Consider the following 18,622-nt stretch of genomic DNA (forward strand, 5'->3'; position numbering starts at 1 on the left):
GTACACGATGTCACATGAGCTACCACCGTCAATGAGAATTCGGGAGATATCAAAATGTTTGCTCGTAGCTGTTATAACTAAGGGGAAATTTGGTTTGAGAATCCCTCTAATTTTCTCGAAGTCCTGGAACCCGAGTATTGATCGATCAGGGGTTTTGGTTGATGTACCTCCATCTTTTTTATAAACGAATAACATTTTAATGATCTTTCTTTTCATCATCCTCTTGGACGAGATATTTATTTATGGTGCCTCTCCAATGATAGAGGTAATATATTTGTGTTTCCCTTTACTAGCCTCCTTATCTTTTCCATTGGTCCCAACATCCCCAAGTTTTGAGGGGGGTTACTATTGGGTGACTCTTCTCTCTCTCTCTCTCTCTCTCTCCCTCTCTCTTTCTCCCTCTCTCTTTCTCTCTCTCCTTCCTTGTGTGATTCCACTTAAGGCATTTACTATCACTGACTGACTTTTCTGGGAAGTGAAATGAGAGGTGAATCTTTCACAAAGGTCACTCCCATCAAGGTTAGTGCAAATAGTTTACACTTAGAGGCTTCGTTAACGTGAAAGTAGTTTAATTGTAGCTTGTTTCAACTTAAGGTCATACCAAGGCCGATCACATCAAGGTGAGGGCAGGCAATTTACACTTGAAGTCTTCGTCAATGTGGAAGTAATTCAACCATTTATTGACTAGTTGCACATGCTCGTAGAGATCTCCTTTCCCATTGTACTCTTCTAGCATATGAGGTTTCTCTAATGATTTTGGTATCATAACATACAAATTGCAGGTACAAAGAGGGTGTCTATGAAGATTCTTCGTCATTTGTTTATCTACTTGGTCCGGTGGGGGAGTATGACTGCCTCGGTCTCCTTCGGAATTATGAGAATGAGTCTGGTGCTTCTTGATCTTTTAGTGATTTTGTGACTTTAAAGCTTTGTCTCTTCCCGGTGCAGTCATCTTAGGGGTGACAACTTGACTTCTCTTTGACACGACCTCTTGTACATTATTTCCTTTTGGAAGTGCATTGTGTAGGATCTCTTTAAGACAAAGCAACTTCTCCTCTATGGCTTGTGAGTTATATTTTTGAATAATGTTGTACAATGATGTTCAACAATTCATTGGCACCATTTATTCTGATATTGGTTCGCAATAAATAGAAACCAAGAAACGCTTTTGGTTGTGAAGTTGGATATGGTATTAGAGGCTTGATCAAAGGTATTATAGTAGATCCGACGAATTAAGGAGCTTGGAACAGATCTGGATGCACCAGAGTATCTGCAATACCTTGGGAAGGATGTGGAGATAGTTGGTTAATCACTGCTTGAGATGCTTTGCGTGTTGTAGCATAAATAGTAGCTTTAGATCCAAACATTACTAAAAAGTTTGGATGCCAGAAATATGGAAATTTAGGAAATCAGGGTTGATATGTTGTTTGATTAGGTCGAACACAATGTGTTCGATTTCAAGAAATTTTATATGATAAACCAAATGGATCTAAGAGAGAATGTGAGATTGTGGAAAACACGAGAACCAGAAGTTGATTTCCATAGACGAGACACCGTTTTGTTGTAGAACTAGAAATGATCCGTGAATTGGTGGTTGTGATAGATAATGGTGGATATGAGTTTCTGATGCAATGATAGAGGGGCTTCTAAAGGATAATAGTGTGATACAAAGAGTCGTTGGATGAATCTTGGATTTGGATTTCTTGTACTCTTCCATAAGGTAGTTCCCATGCGATTCAAGTACACTTCGTCTTCTACTGAAGGCCCAGTGCTTGAGGGACTACGCGGTGTTATATTTGCAAAAGGCTTCACCTAGGATGATGCATTTGAACAACCCTAAAAGAGGCGATGATGAAAGGTCACGCGAATGGTGGTATCACCTCTCCTTGTAGTATATTCCCTTGCCCTTACGTGGGAAATATGGAATAAGACGTTTTTGCGGTAGAGAGAAAGTCAATGTCATTAACTGACCCATGACTCTCTTAGAAATAGGGATTCAACTTTCCACTATTGACTAAGTGAGCGGTGGCCATTTCTGAGGAAACTATAGGTGCTAGAGACCTCTATAAATACATCTCATCTCAATGAGAAAAGACACACCCCAAAAATACACATTCTCTACACCCTAAAGAGCATAATGCTCTCTACATTATTAAAACACAGCCACCAATGATTGTACTTTTATTATCAAGCATCATCGCTCATCAATAGAAGTCTATCACCTCACGTGAGCAAGTCTCCTAAATCACCTCAAACACCACCGTACAAGACTTCTCGCTGCTTTTGACAAATCCTCACCAAAAACATGTTATAAACCTATTAAGATTTTTGAATCTCCCTACTAATTAGATAATATTTAATGTATTCAATTCAATTATTTTTAATAACATATTTATTAAGTTATTTAAAATATCCATGATTTTTCCCGTGCATATGAACAATTTTATATCTAGTATGGAAAATTATATTAACTTTTTGTAAAAATATTTTATTCAAGACATTTTTTATTAATTGTTGAGTGAATTTTATTGTAAAAAAAAAGTGATTTTCAATTCAAATATTTCTTTCCCCAAAACTATATATAATTTGAAAAGGTGTTTATATACCCAAGAGAGAAGGATGCAAGTTCCAAAGATTATAGGACCCAAGAGAATCCCACTAAATCAATTGAAATAGAAAAAGGTTAACACTCAAAAGACACTTTGAAAAAGAAAGTGCATGTGTTGAATTGATATTTCGATACCCATTCGTAACTTGCATCGGTAGTTTCAGCAACACCACCATGGCAAATCCACCTTCGCCATCGCAAAACTCCACTCATGGTCGTCATCGAACTGATCCAACTAACAACAATCCTCTCTCTACATCATCACCGAATCCCTCGCCGGTAATATTCAATTTTATTATCATACTATTATTAGAAAAATTGAAATTAGGGTTTTTGTACTTTCGAATTATTATATTTTCTATATGATGATGATTTTTCATCAATTGATGTTGCTACTGTGATTAGGTTGGTGTTGTTGAAAAGAAGCAATCCATGGAGAAAGATGATTGTGGTTTTGATATTTGCACCCCCAAACAAAGTGAGGGTAAACAAAGTGAGGGTAAACAAAGTGGACGTCCTGTTGCTTTGAAACCATCTTTGTTTGCAAAGAACAGAGAAAAAAGGAAGGAAATGAAACAAAGTAGCAAAGAAATTGTGGTGTTAAGACCTGGAATGGTTCATTTGAAAGGTTACATTTCCAAAACTGATCAAGTTAAGATAGTGAAAAAATGTAGGGAATTAGGGTTAGGTGATGGTGGCTTTTACCAACCTGGTTATGAAGATGGGACTAAGTTGCATTTGAAAATGATGTGTCTTGGTAAAAATTGGGATCCTCAAACAAGTAAATATGTAGATCAACGACCCTCGGACGGGTCTATTCCGCCAAAAATTCCTAATGAATTCCTGACCTTGGTTCACTCTGCATTAGAAGCTTCACGTTCTGTCACTAAACTCTCTAACTCCAAACATATTTCCACATTCTCGCCTGATATCTGTATTGTCAATTTTTACTCTCAAAATGGACGACTTGGTCTTCATCAGGCAAGTGGCTTAACACATTCTCACATTGTTGTCAAATAGAAACCAAGGTTTTAAATAACGGTCGCGTAAAGGCTTTCATGATTTTGGTTGGTACAGGCGTTGCAACGCTGATTGCGGTCGTTGCGGTGTGAATTTATCCTAAAAATGGTGAATAACGATATTTGGATCGGCACCATCTGATACCATTTTGTTGCGGCGGCCGTTTTTTAAAACCTTGATTACAACTGTAGCTTGTTTCCTGATAAGCTATGCTATTTATTACAAAATGTTGTAAAACAGTGACTATAGTGGCACATGGCACTGTAGGTAGTGTAATTAGAACAAAAATGCTGTTTTGGGTATATGCAATTGACAACGGTGCATTTGTATATCAGATTTTTGAAAATTGTTTTTACTAATTGAGTGATGTTTCTTGCAGGACAAGGATGAAAGTGAACCAAGTATTTCTGCAGGGTTGCCCGTGGTGTCATTCTCTATTGGAAACTCTGCAGAGTTTTTGTATGGTGATGAAAGGGATGTTGACAAGGCAAATAAAGTTGTTTTGGAGTCTGGGGATGTTTTGATCTTTGGTGGCGAAGCTAGAAATGTCTTTCACGGCGTTAGTGCTATTAAGCCAGACACTGCCCCTAGCAGCTTGGTTGAAGAAACTAATCTCCGGAAACCTGGCCGATTGAATCTTACTTTCAGGCAGTATTAAATTAAAATGTTTCTGCATTTTGACTATAAGATTAGTTTGACACCTATTTCGCCTGTTTTTCAGGGCAGGGCTTGTAATGCTATGACATGCTAATTTCGTAACCATTTTGGGTTCTCTGTCTGTATTATAATCTCAGTTGTTTCAAATGCTAGAAATGCATTTTCAGATTAATGTTGCTGGAGTGTGCTGCAATAACCTTGCTTCTCTTGCAAGGCCCTAGGAAATCCAGTATCCTATGTTTTTACCATGCTGTTGTTTCATTCAAAAAGACTTTGTTGAGCCCATTTATCTGTTTTATATTGCACCATTCTCTTTTTCCCATTCTTGTTTTTGGGTTGCTGATAATTGAGATTCTTTACAACTTTTATTTTCAGGGACTAGTCATAGATGTGCCAATAATGCTTTTCATTTTCCAACTTATCCTTTATCCCCGTCAGAGAGGGTTACATATATTGAATGGGAAGAATATAAGGTTTTTATGAAGAAACCTGGTGTAGGCAATAAATCAGAACCGTGTATAGAAGAAAGATTATTACTAATTTGTAATGGGTTTAGTGTATGTTTATTAAACGAAATAAGAGATCAGATCTTAAGTTCTCATAATGCGTGATCACACGACCACCTATTACCATAGAGGTAATAGACAAGAAAAAAAAAAAGAACGTGGCTCTTATTGCTTCTACAATGCATGAACATCAGATTCTAGCTACTCGATCAAATGGATATATTAGGGCAAGGTTAGTTTGATTTGAACAGAGCGAAAATACTAGACCTTATTCATTCTGGCGGGTTTTACGGCGCGACCTACTCTAAGTAGTGCTGTAAAATGAAAACAAGTGAAAATGAAGATGTCATTTTCTATTTTCCTTTATATATTGCCCATGCACAAAAACTTCATTACCCTTAAGTTTAAACTTACATGCTAAGTACACCAATCTTCTTAAATCATGGAAATTAGGCTTAATAATTATCTTGTTAGATAACTAATATGTCACTTATAGTATAATGATTAGCATTAGAAAACTAGGACATTACACTGTTGGTTGGTGCTTCTACCATTGTCTTCTGTAAAGATGTTGATGAGATATTTGCAGAGTTTTATGATCATCTGGTTCCGGAGGATGTACATTGTGCACCAGCTCCAAGTCTATGGAGTACGTCTATGGAGTACGATATACGATTACATCCAATGATTTTATAGAGTACCACATCTTTATATGATACTAGATGCAGAATGAGGTTCCTCAAGGCCAATTCGTCAAAAGATCTTTGAAGAAGAGCAAGCAAAGGCGAATCATTTTGTCCATGTGTTGTCAATATGTCACTCTATTGTGGCTATTGAGAAAGACCATAATTAGGGGCAAATTCGAGGAAGACACTTCTCATATGGTCGTCCTATAAGCCATCTTAGCAGAGACACGACATGCCTTGTAGTACAAGAGGCAGAGGAAGAACAAATGCGGCAAATATATGCAGTAGTTGTGTTTTAGTTCATTGTAAGATTGTTTTGACATTTTGTATTTGATATTTGACGTTTTGACATTCAAATATACATACTAATTCTTCTATTTTGATCTTATTATTGATTTATAATATAAGGTTTATTAAAAAAAATGTCAAATTTCTTCTAACCAATTGTCTAAAGGTGTAAAATGTTATCACGAAGTTAATCCGAAGATTAAAGTGCGAGAGTTTTTTTTCTTCCCTATTTTAAGGAAACACGAAAAATATGTAGGCAAGATTAATCTGAAGATTAAAATTTGGAACTTTTTTCCTCAATGGTAAGGAAACGTAGAAATACTTGGGCAAAGTTAATTCAAAGATTAAAATCCAAACCTTATTTTTGATAAAAAATGAGTTGTTACTATGACGAAGTGATTTAATGTATAATAGACACGCTCGAAATTTAAAATCCGAACATTATGTAGAATGTTTTGAAATCTGTCCATAGGATGTGTGACTACACGAGCTGTGGTGAACAACAGAAAGCAAAAAAAAAGCTCTTTATCCTAATAAATATATTCAGTTGGTAGATGCAACAATCATAGAATGCATAGAGTGCAGTGAACAACACCAAAAAAAAATCCTACTTATCCCAATAAATCTATTCATGCACCAAACATCTAATCTATTATAGAATGCTGCTTAGAATTCGTGACATCTATTTATTAACTTTAATGAATAACATTACTACTATTAGGCTATTAAAAAAATGCCTCTTCTCTAGACAAAAAGTAATGCCTCTTCTCAAACTTGCTTAAGTTCTCACAAACCAATCACCATGCATGTCGTTTAAACTCTTGTTATAATTGAAACCCAAAAAAAAACTTTAAATACTCTGCATGTAGTAGTATACAGTATCAGCTTGAGGGAGTAGCATTAAAAAATACATCTTTTCACAACACTCATTTTCCACTTTCATCCCTGCTCCTTCATTCAACCACAACACTCTCATTCCACCACCACCGCAGGTATAATTCTAAATTTCATTCTATATCAACTACAAGTAGTTTGAATTATAATTCACCTGCATGGTCTACCGTACAGAGTCCAAAATTTGATACGGTATAGTACCTTAATTGTTTTGCAACTTTTAAACCGTGACTAATATGTGAGTGTTGTAAATCCGGCTACGTAGTTTGGTTCTTGTATGTGCAAAAGAGTATTTGTATTATTATTCATTGATTGATTAATTTCCGTTGTTGTTCCTAGGTCATTGTTGTTGAAGATAAATAATACTATATGAATATGAGTATGTGGGACACTAATTCACATGAAAAGGAAACAAACCCTTTTGATATTTGGACCCCCAAACAAAGTGCAAGTCGTGTTCTTTTGAAATCATCTTTGTTTGCAAGGAACAGAGAAAAAAGGAAGGAAATGAAACAAAGTGGCAAAGAAATTGTGGTGTTAAGACCTGGAATGGTTCATTTGAAAGGTTACATTTCTTTAACCGATCAAGTTAAGATAGTGAAAGTATGTAGGGAATTAGGGTTAGGTGATGGAGGGTTTTACCAACCTGGTTATAAGGATGGGACTAAGTTGCATTTAAAAATGATGTGTCTTGGTAAAAATTGGGATCCTCAAACAAGACAGTATGGATGTCAGCGGCTGTCAGACGGGTCTGTTTCGCCGAAAATTCCTGATGAATTCTTGACCTTGGTTCACTCTGCAATCAAAGATTCACATTCGCTCATCGAACCCGCTAGCTCCAGACCGCTTCCCTTGATCTCACCCGACATTTGTATTGTCAATTTTTACGAAAAAAATGGTCGACTTGGTCTTCATCAGGCATGTATATTACTAGTATATTCACACATTGTTTTCAAATAATCGCTATAGGGGCCATATCAGCACGGTAGCACTATAGTTTAGCAGAATTTCGAACAAAACACTATGCCATTTTGAGCAAAATATTGTCAAACATCAGCACTATAGTAATGTAGTTTATTAGAATTTCAATAAACCGCTATTTTCTGCAATATGCAGATGACCAACATGCATTCAGATTTCACATTTTAGATCTTGACTGACTAATTGACTAAGGTTTCTTGCAGTACAAGGATGAAAGTGATGAGAGAATGCCAGTGGTGTCATTCTCTATTGGAGACTCAGCAGAGTTTCTGTATGGTGATGAAAGGGATGTCGACAAGGCAAAGAAAGTCGTTTTGGAATCTGGGGATATTTTGATATTTGGTGGCAAAGCTAGAAATGTCTTTCATGGCATTAGTGCTATTAAGCCAGACACTGCCCCTAGCAGCTTGCTTGAAGAAACTAATCTCCGTAAACCTGGCCGATTGGAACTATCTTTTATAAAGCTCGTTTCTGGTCTTGGTCAAGGATCTCCATTCAGCCACGGTCTTCTCACTCCACCACCACCACCACTCTTCCCACAGGTAATATTCATTATCGTTTTCATTTGATCACAAAATTTGAATTTGTAATAGGATGATTCACTTGTTTATTCATTCTCAGATTGCTACAAGGTGGATTTCTTGGCACCCTTCTAGGGAGGATTGTTTTGTCCTTAACGTGGACGGGAGCTGCCTTGGTGATTCGGGCCGTGCTGGTGCTGGAGGCCTAATTAGAAAAGGTGATGGTAGTTGGGTGATTGGTTTCAGTTGCTTCCTTGGGATAGCCGATAACAACTATGCAGAACTTATGGCTGTTTATCATGGCCTGAATCTTGCTTTGTACAATGGCTACACCGATATCTGTTGTTATTCGGATTCCAAAACTGTTATAGATCTCATTTCTAAGCCTGTCAATAACCTTCATTCTCATGCTTCAATAATAGCCTATATTAAAGAATTGGCGAATTTGGATTGGAAGGTGAATTTATCTCATACTCTTAGAGAGGGGAACGAGAGTGCTGATTTTCTAGCAAAATTGGGTTCAAGTAATGACATCAAAATGAAGATTTGGAACTCCCCTCGTGAGGGTATCGAGACCTTGCTTCTATCTGATTCTAGGAGGACGCTGCATCCTCGGCCTTAACACATGAAAAGGAAACAAAGCTTTTTGTTATCTCGCACCCAAACAAGGTGGACATGTTTTGAAACCATCTTTATTTGTAAAATCTAGAGAAAAAAAAAGAGAAGGAAATGAAACAAACCAACAAAGGATGACCTGAAATTGTCTTTTTGAAGGGATACGTTTTGTTAATCGATCAGGTTAAGAATGTTATAATATTATTCACGATTATTGTTGTGAATTCAATGCCAAGAACAAAGTATAAAACAAGGAAGAATAAAGGACAAGGAAGAAGAGGAACACAAGAATTGGTTATAACTGCTATTCTTTTACTTTCTCTTAAAACAAGATTACAAGTTTACAAGAATAACAAACAACCTCTCTCACCCTAAATTAGGATTTGCAGCTTAGCAATGATGAGAGACTAGTATGCTATTTATAATAAAACCTAACATACTAACTAATGGGCTTTTTCCACAAGGCCCATTACACAAGTCAACTTAATAAACAAGCTAACTTAACAAATTAGGGTTTAAACACTAAAACCTAATTTAACATGCTAACAACCCTAGCATCTTCGACACAAGCATGTGAACAACCTTCGACTTCATGCTTAACCCTGTCGAACCAAGAAGCTACCCTTCGGCCATACTAGAGTTCGATCTAAAATCTCACAAATCTCCACCTTGGATCTAACTCTACAACATCAAGGGAACAAACTAGCTTTCTTCATGCAGCTTTATCAACTGCATACAGTGGAAAAACTTGCAACTCGGCAATGTCTTGGTGATCATATCAGCAGCATTGTCTTCAGTCGAAACCTTCAGCACTTGGACTTCTCCACGCTCGATTACTCCTCTGACGAAATGCAGCCTCACATCAATGTGCTTAGTTCGCTCATGATAGGCTGAATTCTTCGACAGGTGTATTGCACTTTGACTATCACATTTAACAGTGATACCTCGACCTTGAAGTTTCAGCTCCTTCGCAAAACCTTCAAGCCACAATGCTTCTTTCACAGCTTCAGTTAATGCAATGTACTCCGCTTCAGTGGTTGATAGAGCAACAACCTTCTGAAGTGTTGCTTTCCAACTAATTGCTGTGCCAAACATAGTGAAAACATATCCAGAAATAGATTTCCTGGAATCCATACAACCTGCATAATCAGAGTCGACATATCCTTCGATTACTGCTTTACCATCTTCACCCAAGGCTCCACCATAAATTAGGACTCTATTCAGAGACCCATTTATGTACCTTAAAATCCACTTCAATGCTTGCCAGTGAGCCTTTCCAGGATTCGCCATGTACCTGCTTACAAGACTTACTGCGTATGCTATGTCGGGTCTAGTACAAACCATAGCATACATCAAAGAACCAACTATATTAGCATATGGGATGCTATTCATATAGGCTCTTTCCACATCAGTACTGGGACACTGATCAATACTCAGCTTGAATTGAGGGTTTGTTGGAGTCACAACTGGCTTCGAATTCGACATACCAAACTTTTCAAGAATCTTCCGTAGATATGCCTCTTGAGATAGGCATAACTTCGACTTCTTTCTATCTCTTCGAATGTCAATTCCAAGAATCCTGGAAGCAGCTCCCAGATCCTTCATATCGAACTCCTTATTGAGTTCAGCCTTCACCCTCATCACATCTTCGACACTGTTGCTTGCTATGAGAATATCATCCACATAAAGCAACAAAATAACAAATGAATTACCAGGTCGAAATCTGAAGTAAACACAGTGGTCGAACTGACTTCTAATGAAACTTATGCGTGCCATGAACTTGTCGAATCTCCTATTCCACTGTCGAGGAGATTGTTTCAGCCCATACAAAGATCTCTTTAACTTGCACACATAATCTTCCTTCCCCTTTTCGACATACCCTTCAGGTTGCCTCATCAGGATCGTTTCATCTAAATCACCATACAAGAACGCAGTCTTCACATCCATCTGTTCCAGTTCAAGATCGAACTGTGCCACCATGGCAAGCAACATTCGAATGGACCTATGCTTCACAACAGGAGAAAACACATCATTGAAGTCGACACCTTCTTTCTGAGTGAAACCCCTTGCAACTAACCTTGCCTTGTATCTTTTCGACGTCACTCCTTCAATTCCTTCCTTAACTTTGAAAATCCATTTACAGCTGACTAACCTTGCCCCAGCAGGTTTCTTGATCAGTTCCCAGGTATGATTATCATGAAGAGATTTTATCTCATCATCCATGGCCTTCAGCCATTCAGTCTTATTTTGACTCCTCATAACTTCCTTATAGTCTCTAGGTTCTTCGTCTAGAACCTCACTTGCAGAGATTAAGGCATAAGCTATAAGATCTGCATATCCAAGTCTCTGAGGTGGCTTGATGACTCTTCTCGACCTATCTCTCGACAATAGGTAGTCATCGTCAGTTTCCTCAACTTCAGCATCTTCTGCTTCTTCTTCGACTTCATCTGGGATATGCAATTCAGCATCAACATGCTCCACCTCAACAGGAATCTCTACCTGTTCCAGCTCTTCGTCAGATGTTTCTGTACTTCGACCAACATCATTAGTTTTCTTAAAAGCCATTTCAGCTTCATTGAAAACTACATCTCGACTGGTGATACACCTTCTGTGACCTGGCTCTAGGCACCATAGCCTATAAGCTTTGACTCCTTCAGGGTATCCCATGAACATGCATTTCAGAGCTCTAGGTTCGACCTTGTCTTGCCTAATGTGAGCATAGGCTACGCAGCCAAATACTCTCAGTTTGTCGAGATCTGGTGGATGTCCCGACCAAACTTCTTCAGGTGTCTTCATATCTAACGCTGTCGAAGGACATCTGTTTATCAGATATGTTGCTGTCGAAACAGCCTCAGCCCAGAACACCTTTGTTAACCCTGCACTAGTCAACATGCATCTGACTCTCTCCAAAATAGTTCGATTAAACCTTTCAGCTAAACCATTTTGCTGTGGAGTACCTGCAGTAGTTCTATGCCTTGCAATACCAGAGGCAGCACAAAAACTGTCGAATGCCTCATTGCAAAATTCAAGGCCATTGTCGGTTCTCAACCTCTTGACCTTTCTGCCAGTCTGATTTTCAACCAGAGTCTTCCAACTTTTGAAATTCTCAAAAGTTTCATCCTTAGTCTTCTGGATGAATACCCATAATTTTCTGGAATAATCATCTACTATGGATAGAAAATACCTTGCTCCTGAATGTGATGGACACCTTGCAGGCCCCCAAAGATCAGCATGGATGTAATCAAGGGATCCATGTGTTCTTTGTTTGCCTTTGTTGAACTTCACTCTGCAAGATTTTCCAAGTACACAGGGTTCACAAAACTTCAGCTTTTCGATTTTGTCTCCACCAAGCAGATTTTGTTTCCCTAATTCGACCAGACCTCTTTCACTGACATGGCCCAATCTCATGTGCCAGATTTCTGTTTTCGACAAAGGTTTCGTGGATGCAACATTTGTCGAACCACTTACAACTTCAGCCTCAAGGGTATACAAGCCTTGTTTCTTCACGCCTCTCAAGACTTCCTTCGAACCCTTCATGACTCTTAGGATACTTTTCTCTCCTTGGAAAACATATCCTTTCTTGTCGAATTCACCAAGAGAAAGCAGATTTCTCTTCAAATCAGGAACATACCTGACTTCAGTCAACAACCTTATTGACTCATCATGGAGCTTGAATCTCACAGATCCAACACCTGCAATCTTGCAAGCCTTGTTGTTTCCCAGCAATACTGATCCACCATCTTGATCACATAATTCCTCGAACAAGTCTTTGTTTGGAGTCATGTGCCAAGTGCAACCTGAATCCATAATCCACTCCTTCTTAGAGTCACTGCTTGAAACCACAAGAACATCAGATGATTCGAAATCATCTTGAACAATGGCAGCGTTGCCATTATCCTTACCTCCATGATATTTCAAGCGTTCAGGGCACACCTTTCTTGTGTGACCCTCCTTCTTACAATGGTAGCATCGAATGCCAGATGCTTCGCCACTGTAAGTCTTCGACTGGCTTTTGCCTTTCTTCTTGTCGAACTTACCATCCTTTCGTAAGAGTTTTCCTTTAACGGCCAAACCTTCGCCAACCGTCGAAGGTTTATGCTCCTTTCGTTCATTCAAGTCCTTAGAGTACAAGGCTGATTGAACTTCTTCAAACGTCAGGGACTCCCTTCCATACAAGAGAGTTTCTTTGAAGTGAGCATGTGATCTAGGCAAAGAACACAATAGTAACAGCGCTTGATCTTCATCATCGATCTTCACATCAATATTTTCAAGATCAAGAATCAGCTTGTTGAACATATCCAACTGCTCAGCCAATACTTTGTCTTCAATCATCTTAAATGAATACAAAGCTTGCTTCAGGTAGAGTCGATTTACCAGCGATTTGGTCATATACAAACTTTCAAGTTTCACCCATAACCCTGATGCCGTCGTCTCCTTTGATACCTGCCGGAGAACCTTATCACCAAGGCTCAACAAAATTGCGTTGTGTGCCTTCTCAATCATAGTCGTCTTCTCCGCTGCCGTTAATGCAGCATTCATGGCTGCCTCTCCCTTCAACGCTTCCAAACAACCCTGCTGAACCAGTAGGGCTTTCATCTTCAAGCGCCACAGACCGAAATCATTCACTCCGGTGAACTTTTCAATCTCATACTTTGTTGACGGCATCTTCTCCACGCTCACCGCACCAATTTGTTGTGAATTCAATGCCAAGAACAAAGTATAAAACAAGGAAGAATAAAGGACAAGGAAGAAGAGGAACACAAGAATTGGTTATAACTGCTATTCTTTTACTTTCTCTTAAAACAAGATTACAAGTTTACAAGAATAACAAACAACCTCTCTCACCCTAAATTAGGATTTGCAGCTTAGCAATGATGAGAGACTAGTATGCTATTTATAATAAAACCTAACATACTAACTAATGGGCTTTTTCCACAAGGCCCATTACACAAGTCAACTTAATAAACAAGCTAACTTAACAAATTAGGGTTTAAACACTAAAACCTAATTTAACATGCTAACAACCCTAGCATCTTCGACACAAGCATGTGAACAACCTTCGACTTCATGCTTAACCCTGTCGAACCAAGAAGCTACCCTTCGGCCATACTAGAGTTCGATCCAAAATCTCACAATTATCACATTTGATTGAGCATTGTTCAAACACTTCTGTTCTTTGAACTTACAAAATTTTCTCTTTAGCTTTTTAAAATAGGTATTATTCAGAAAATCATATTGCATTGTATGAACCACTCACACAGACTGACAATGACATTGGCATTGACATTGACTCGTGAACTTCATAATAACTTGATAAAATAGAAGCGATAGTATGTAACTAGAAGTGTCTTGTCGATATCATGCATCGACACACATTCAATTTGAAATGTCAGTTTTACATACATTCACACCTGATTTTTTATGGGAAATGTAATTTTACTTAAAAACCTCCCTCCCCTTATTTATTTTTCGGTAGAAACCACATATCTTTAGCGCACAACTGTAGAGACTTATCGCTCGAGTCAGAGAGGTCCCCTTATTTAGTTTTATGTATAAATAAATAAATAACATCACACACAGATCATTTTGCACATATAATTTAACTTATAAATAGCATGACAGTTAGTTTTTTTTATAACAGTTTCTTGTCCAAGAATCAACCTCGGTTTTCCAATGCAAATGCTGCAGAATCAACATGTACAAGTAAGGAAGAATAAATTTTTTGCTTCAATCTGTCAATAGTCTCCACCAGTCCTTCGTTTTCCGAGTTCAAACTGCTTCTCAGTTTTTCTAGCCACTCATTTGCATGCTTAAGGTGGGACAATGTCACTGCAATGTGGTTGGCGTGCGCCGTTTCTATTCCTCCAATAGCCTTACTTTCCTTGCCCTTCTCTTCGAAGACCCTTGAAAATCCTGCATCCAATGTCTTTTCCAAGTACTTAATGAACCATGATCTTGTTTCATTCAAAAAGACATCTTTGAACTCATTGATCTGTTTCATACCATTCTCTTTGGCCCATTCTTGTTTTTCCGTCACTGATAATTCAGTTAAGCATTTTGGAGACTTCGACGTGTTCTTAGCATGCACCAAACCTGATTTTTTGTTATGTTTATGTTTTTCTGTAGGAGATTGAATGCTATTTGATTGAAGCGATTTGGCTTTCGACTGAGTTGTACCGTTTGGCTTGTCTATGAGCTGTTGAAGTGCGAAAAACTTGTCCAGTGTGACATGCGGGTTCTCTGATGCGGCAGAAGAGCATATATTTGCAAACATACTGATAAATAAAAGAAATTATAAAGCACAAGAGAAGATTCATTCTTCTTGGTCTATAATTCACTAACGACGCGTTTCTTATTCTTATTGAAGTGTTTAAAGTTTAGATTGAAATTTTACATACCTTAAGCACTTCACTATCTTTGCTGCTTCAGATGCTTCTTTTTGAGCTTCTATTACAACTTGAGAAGCTAGTTGTTTCCTTCTAAGAATACCCTTAGAAAAAGAAAATAACACAGTCAAGCGAGGATGATAGTCTAATTTACCTCATTTGAGTTAGTCGAGTGAAGAAATCACTGAAAAAGTCGGAGAGAGAGTAAAATTCAAGCTCACCTTCCCAGGCCTTAAAAGTTTGGCTGGCAAAGTGGACCAAGAAATCGCTTCGGTGTAATTGCTTTTATCTTGAGTATTAGACAAAAAGTTTGAGTTCAAATTTTCCTGTTTAGTAGAACCGCGCTTGATAGAACTGCTTTTAGACTGTTGCATGATTTTTTCCTGAATGTTTGATTGACCAGTGTCTGATTTCGTTGAAAGTACTTCAAATCGAGTACGAGTTGAGGTCGTTGCAAGTACCTGTCGCGCTAAAATCAATCATCATCGCTTTTTTTCCGTTACTAGCCAAGAATATCATCAGCACTAAACTTGATTTTTCCTTTATTTTCTAGTTTTATGTTTTTATTCAGTTGTAAACTAAGTTGTCGATAGCGCGCTATAGCGGCTATAGATCAAGAATCATACCTGACCTTGAATCTCTTGTTGCTTTCCTTTTATAGATCCCGATTTCTTACCATCTAAGCCATTCTCCGAATCATTTCCTTTGCTTCCTACATTAGTATCTGTCACATTCACTTTCGTATTTGGATTTAGAACACCCTTCATGTACCTTGACGCAACACCGACTTTTTCTTCTTTAATAACAATCTTCTGTCTTGAACTTGTATTCTCTTTGGCTTCTATTATATCCGCGGATTTCGAATTGTTAACTCCATTGTTATCAGGACGCACTATACCTCCTTCTGACGACTCCAACATTTGCATTAAATCCTTAGGATTACCTTCAAAAGGGTGTCTACCAGGAATAGGCCTAACCGCGACAAGAACTGGAACCGGTGTACCGGACTCAATCCGATCCACGTAGAAATATTGTCCAAGCTGCAACTTGTTATTCAGAATAAGCTCATTGTCTTGTTTTGAGAGTGAGACATAGGTTGAATGAGAAGAATCTGAGACTTTTATGAAGAAACCATGGTTAGGCCATAATTCAGAACCCGATAATGCAGGCACGATACTGATTACTTGCAGAAGGACTGATCGGTGTTCGCCGCGAACTTTCACGTTTGAGTTCATTGTTTGGAGAAGCTTTAGTAGAACTCCAGGTATGAGAGATGCCATTCTCCCCCCTTCTGTCCAATTGTATCTTAACTTGCAACTTTTAACTGTTCAAATAATGTTGCAAAACATTAGTTAACTTAATTCTCAATCTTATAATTAGATCTCTATGTACGAATTTGCAGTGAGATTGACAGAATCACATTGAGACAAATATTTTCGTAAAAGCTACACTATGAAGTGCTTCAACAAAATTATGATGTAACTGTGATTCTGTCAAATTCACCGTTCATTCAAATATGCACAAAATGTGAAACTTAGAGTGTGTTTGGATGGAGCATTTTAATGAGGGAAAGTAATGTTTTGAGGGAATTTAAAATGATTTGACCAAAATCCATTGTTTGGATACAAAAATGAAGAATTGTTAAAATGATGGAAATTTATGGAGTATTTCATCTAAGTTAAATTTAATCATTTTGAAATGACACCAAAAACCAAAGAATTTGAAATTCCTCTCATGTTCCATAGAATGTATTTGTTATTATTATTTCTTCAAATTTTACAAATTGGTCCTCATATTTTCCAAAATTATAAAATTGACCCCAAAAATTTTTAAAAAATTGCAAATTGGTCCTTAATAATTTTTAAAATTTACAATTTGGTCCTTCAAATTTTTAAAAATTGCAATTTGGTCCCTACATTTCAATTTTTTAATTTGGTCCAAAAAATTTATATTTTATAAAAAAATACCCAAAAAATCTAACAATGAATTACCTTAATACTTCATCCAAACAAAATAATTTAAAATGAATGGATTTCAATTGAATCATTTGAATTGCTTTGAATTTTAAATTCCCTTAAAATTTCTAATTACCTCATCCAAACACACTCTTAGGCTGCTAAAATTTTTTTCTGGTTTGAAAATAAGTGTAAATTTGACAGTCTTATTCCTAGTTGGACTAAGGGTTTTAGAAAACTTCGGAGGAAAAGTTTTTGGATTGAAAAGATTATATGTTTGGATTAATGGAATATGATGCCATGGAGCGAAATCAAATGGAATATGGTTAAGTTTCTTGGTTTGGATTGGTAAAAAGAGGATGAAATGGAGCGAAACCCATTGGAATGCATTTCATCTGATTTCTATTCGATCCTAAAATATTCAAACTAAGAAATCAGAGATATCTATTCTGCCCCACTCCGTTCCATTTTTTTTTCTCTCTGTTATATTCTACTCCACTCCGATCGTTTTTGAAAACATTAAAAGCAAAGGAATAAGAACTCACCTAAAATATATAGGCACTTAATCTACCCTCCTCTCTTGTCCAAAACAAACTTCACATCATACACTTCTTCAATAGCTTCAATCCAATACAAAAAATGTGGTTTAGAAATAGATATCATGAATATCAAATGTATATAATTGAAACAGAAAATTAAGAAATTAAGAGCACTTTAAATTAAGTGAAGTATTTTAACATACCTACAAAGAAAAACTGTGAGAACAAACAAATTGCATGATCATAACACTATACATTTCTTGAACATGAGAAATTTGAACTTTACAGAGAAGATGTAAAAGTTTGCATGGCAAGCAAGTAACCATCGAATTCTCCTTGGCTTCAAAGCTAAGTGACCATTATATTACTTTACTTAAGCGTGACAAATATGAAACACTTTGGTGAGACAAAGATTGACATATTAATTAAGCTCTTTTGTGTGTGTTTATGTGTGTGCTAAAGTAATTTAATGGAAATTATGGTATCTAACACTTTGTTTGTGGGGCTTAATATGGTAATCTTTCGTTTTTGGTTAGAGGCAAAGTAACCTTTAAATAAAGTAAGGATATTCCCGTGTCAATTTCTTGTTTTTTTTTTTTTTTATAATTAAAATCTTCTCATTTTTATTTTGAAAAAAGAAATATGCAAAGTTGTATTTTATTTATTTATTTATTAAAAAGTTGTATCTTTATCTTCACACAAACAAACACAAAAACATAATATGGCACGTTTTTAAAATATGTTAAGAAAAATGATAGTAGAGTAGAAACTCCTTAAATTAATAATGTAAGGACCGGAGAAATTTATTAATTTAGAGAGTTATTAATTTATCGATAAATTAATAATTATTAATTTAAAGAGTTTTTAAGTAATTATACTGTACATACCAAACAAAAACAAAAATTAGTCTATGTCTCTTAAAATTACGTTGCAGCGAACCTTGGGACTCAATGTAAATTAGTAACT

At 36.9% G+C, this 18,622-nt stretch overlaps 3 protein-coding genes across 3 annotated transcripts; 2 read left to right on the top strand and 1 right to left on the bottom strand.

Moving 5' to 3' along the window:
* Positions 1 to 2,609: 2,609 nt before the first annotated feature.
* Positions 2,610 to 4,461, top strand: LOC131633377 (alpha-ketoglutarate-dependent dioxygenase abh1-like). Its single transcript, XM_058904087.1, has 3 exons — positions 2,610 to 2,887; positions 3,014 to 3,589; positions 4,008 to 4,461. The coding sequence occupies exons 1-3, from the start codon at positions 2,783 to 2,785 to the stop codon at positions 4,284 to 4,286; spliced, it is 960 nt and encodes a 319-aa protein (XP_058760070.1). The 5' UTR covers positions 2,610 to 2,782; the 3' UTR covers positions 4,287 to 4,461.
* Positions 4,462 to 6,967: 2,506 nt separating this feature from the next.
* LOC131633404 (uncharacterized) lies at positions 6,968 to 8,783 on the top strand. Its single transcript, XM_058904116.1, has 3 exons — positions 6,968 to 7,577; positions 7,844 to 8,182; positions 8,262 to 8,783. Exons 1-3 carry the CDS (start codon positions 7,029 to 7,031, stop codon positions 8,781 to 8,783), a joined length of 1,410 nt encoding a protein of 469 aa, XP_058760099.1. The 5' UTR covers positions 6,968 to 7,028.
* Positions 8,784 to 14,360: 5,577 nt separating this feature from the next.
* Positions 14,361 to 18,047, bottom strand: LOC131633381 (uncharacterized). Its single transcript, XM_058904093.1, has 6 exons — positions 17,860 to 18,047; positions 17,663 to 17,737; positions 15,789 to 16,486; positions 15,384 to 15,623; positions 15,175 to 15,266; positions 14,361 to 15,051 (listed from the first exon to the last, which is right to left on the bottom strand). The coding sequence occupies exons 3-6, from the start codon at positions 16,440 to 16,442 to the stop codon at positions 14,433 to 14,435; spliced, it is 1,605 nt and encodes a 534-aa protein (XP_058760076.1). The 5' UTR covers positions 16,443 to 16,486; positions 17,663 to 17,737; positions 17,860 to 18,047; the 3' UTR covers positions 14,361 to 14,432.
* Positions 18,048 to 18,622: the final 575 nt, after the last annotated feature.

The sequence above is a fragment of the Vicia villosa genome, unplaced genomic scaffold, assembly GCF_029867415.1.
Source record: "Vicia villosa cultivar HV-30 ecotype Madison, WI unplaced genomic scaffold, Vvil1.0 ctg.001122F_1_1, whole genome shotgun sequence".
NCBI lineage: Eukaryota > Viridiplantae > Streptophyta > Magnoliopsida > Fabales > Fabaceae > Vicia > Vicia villosa.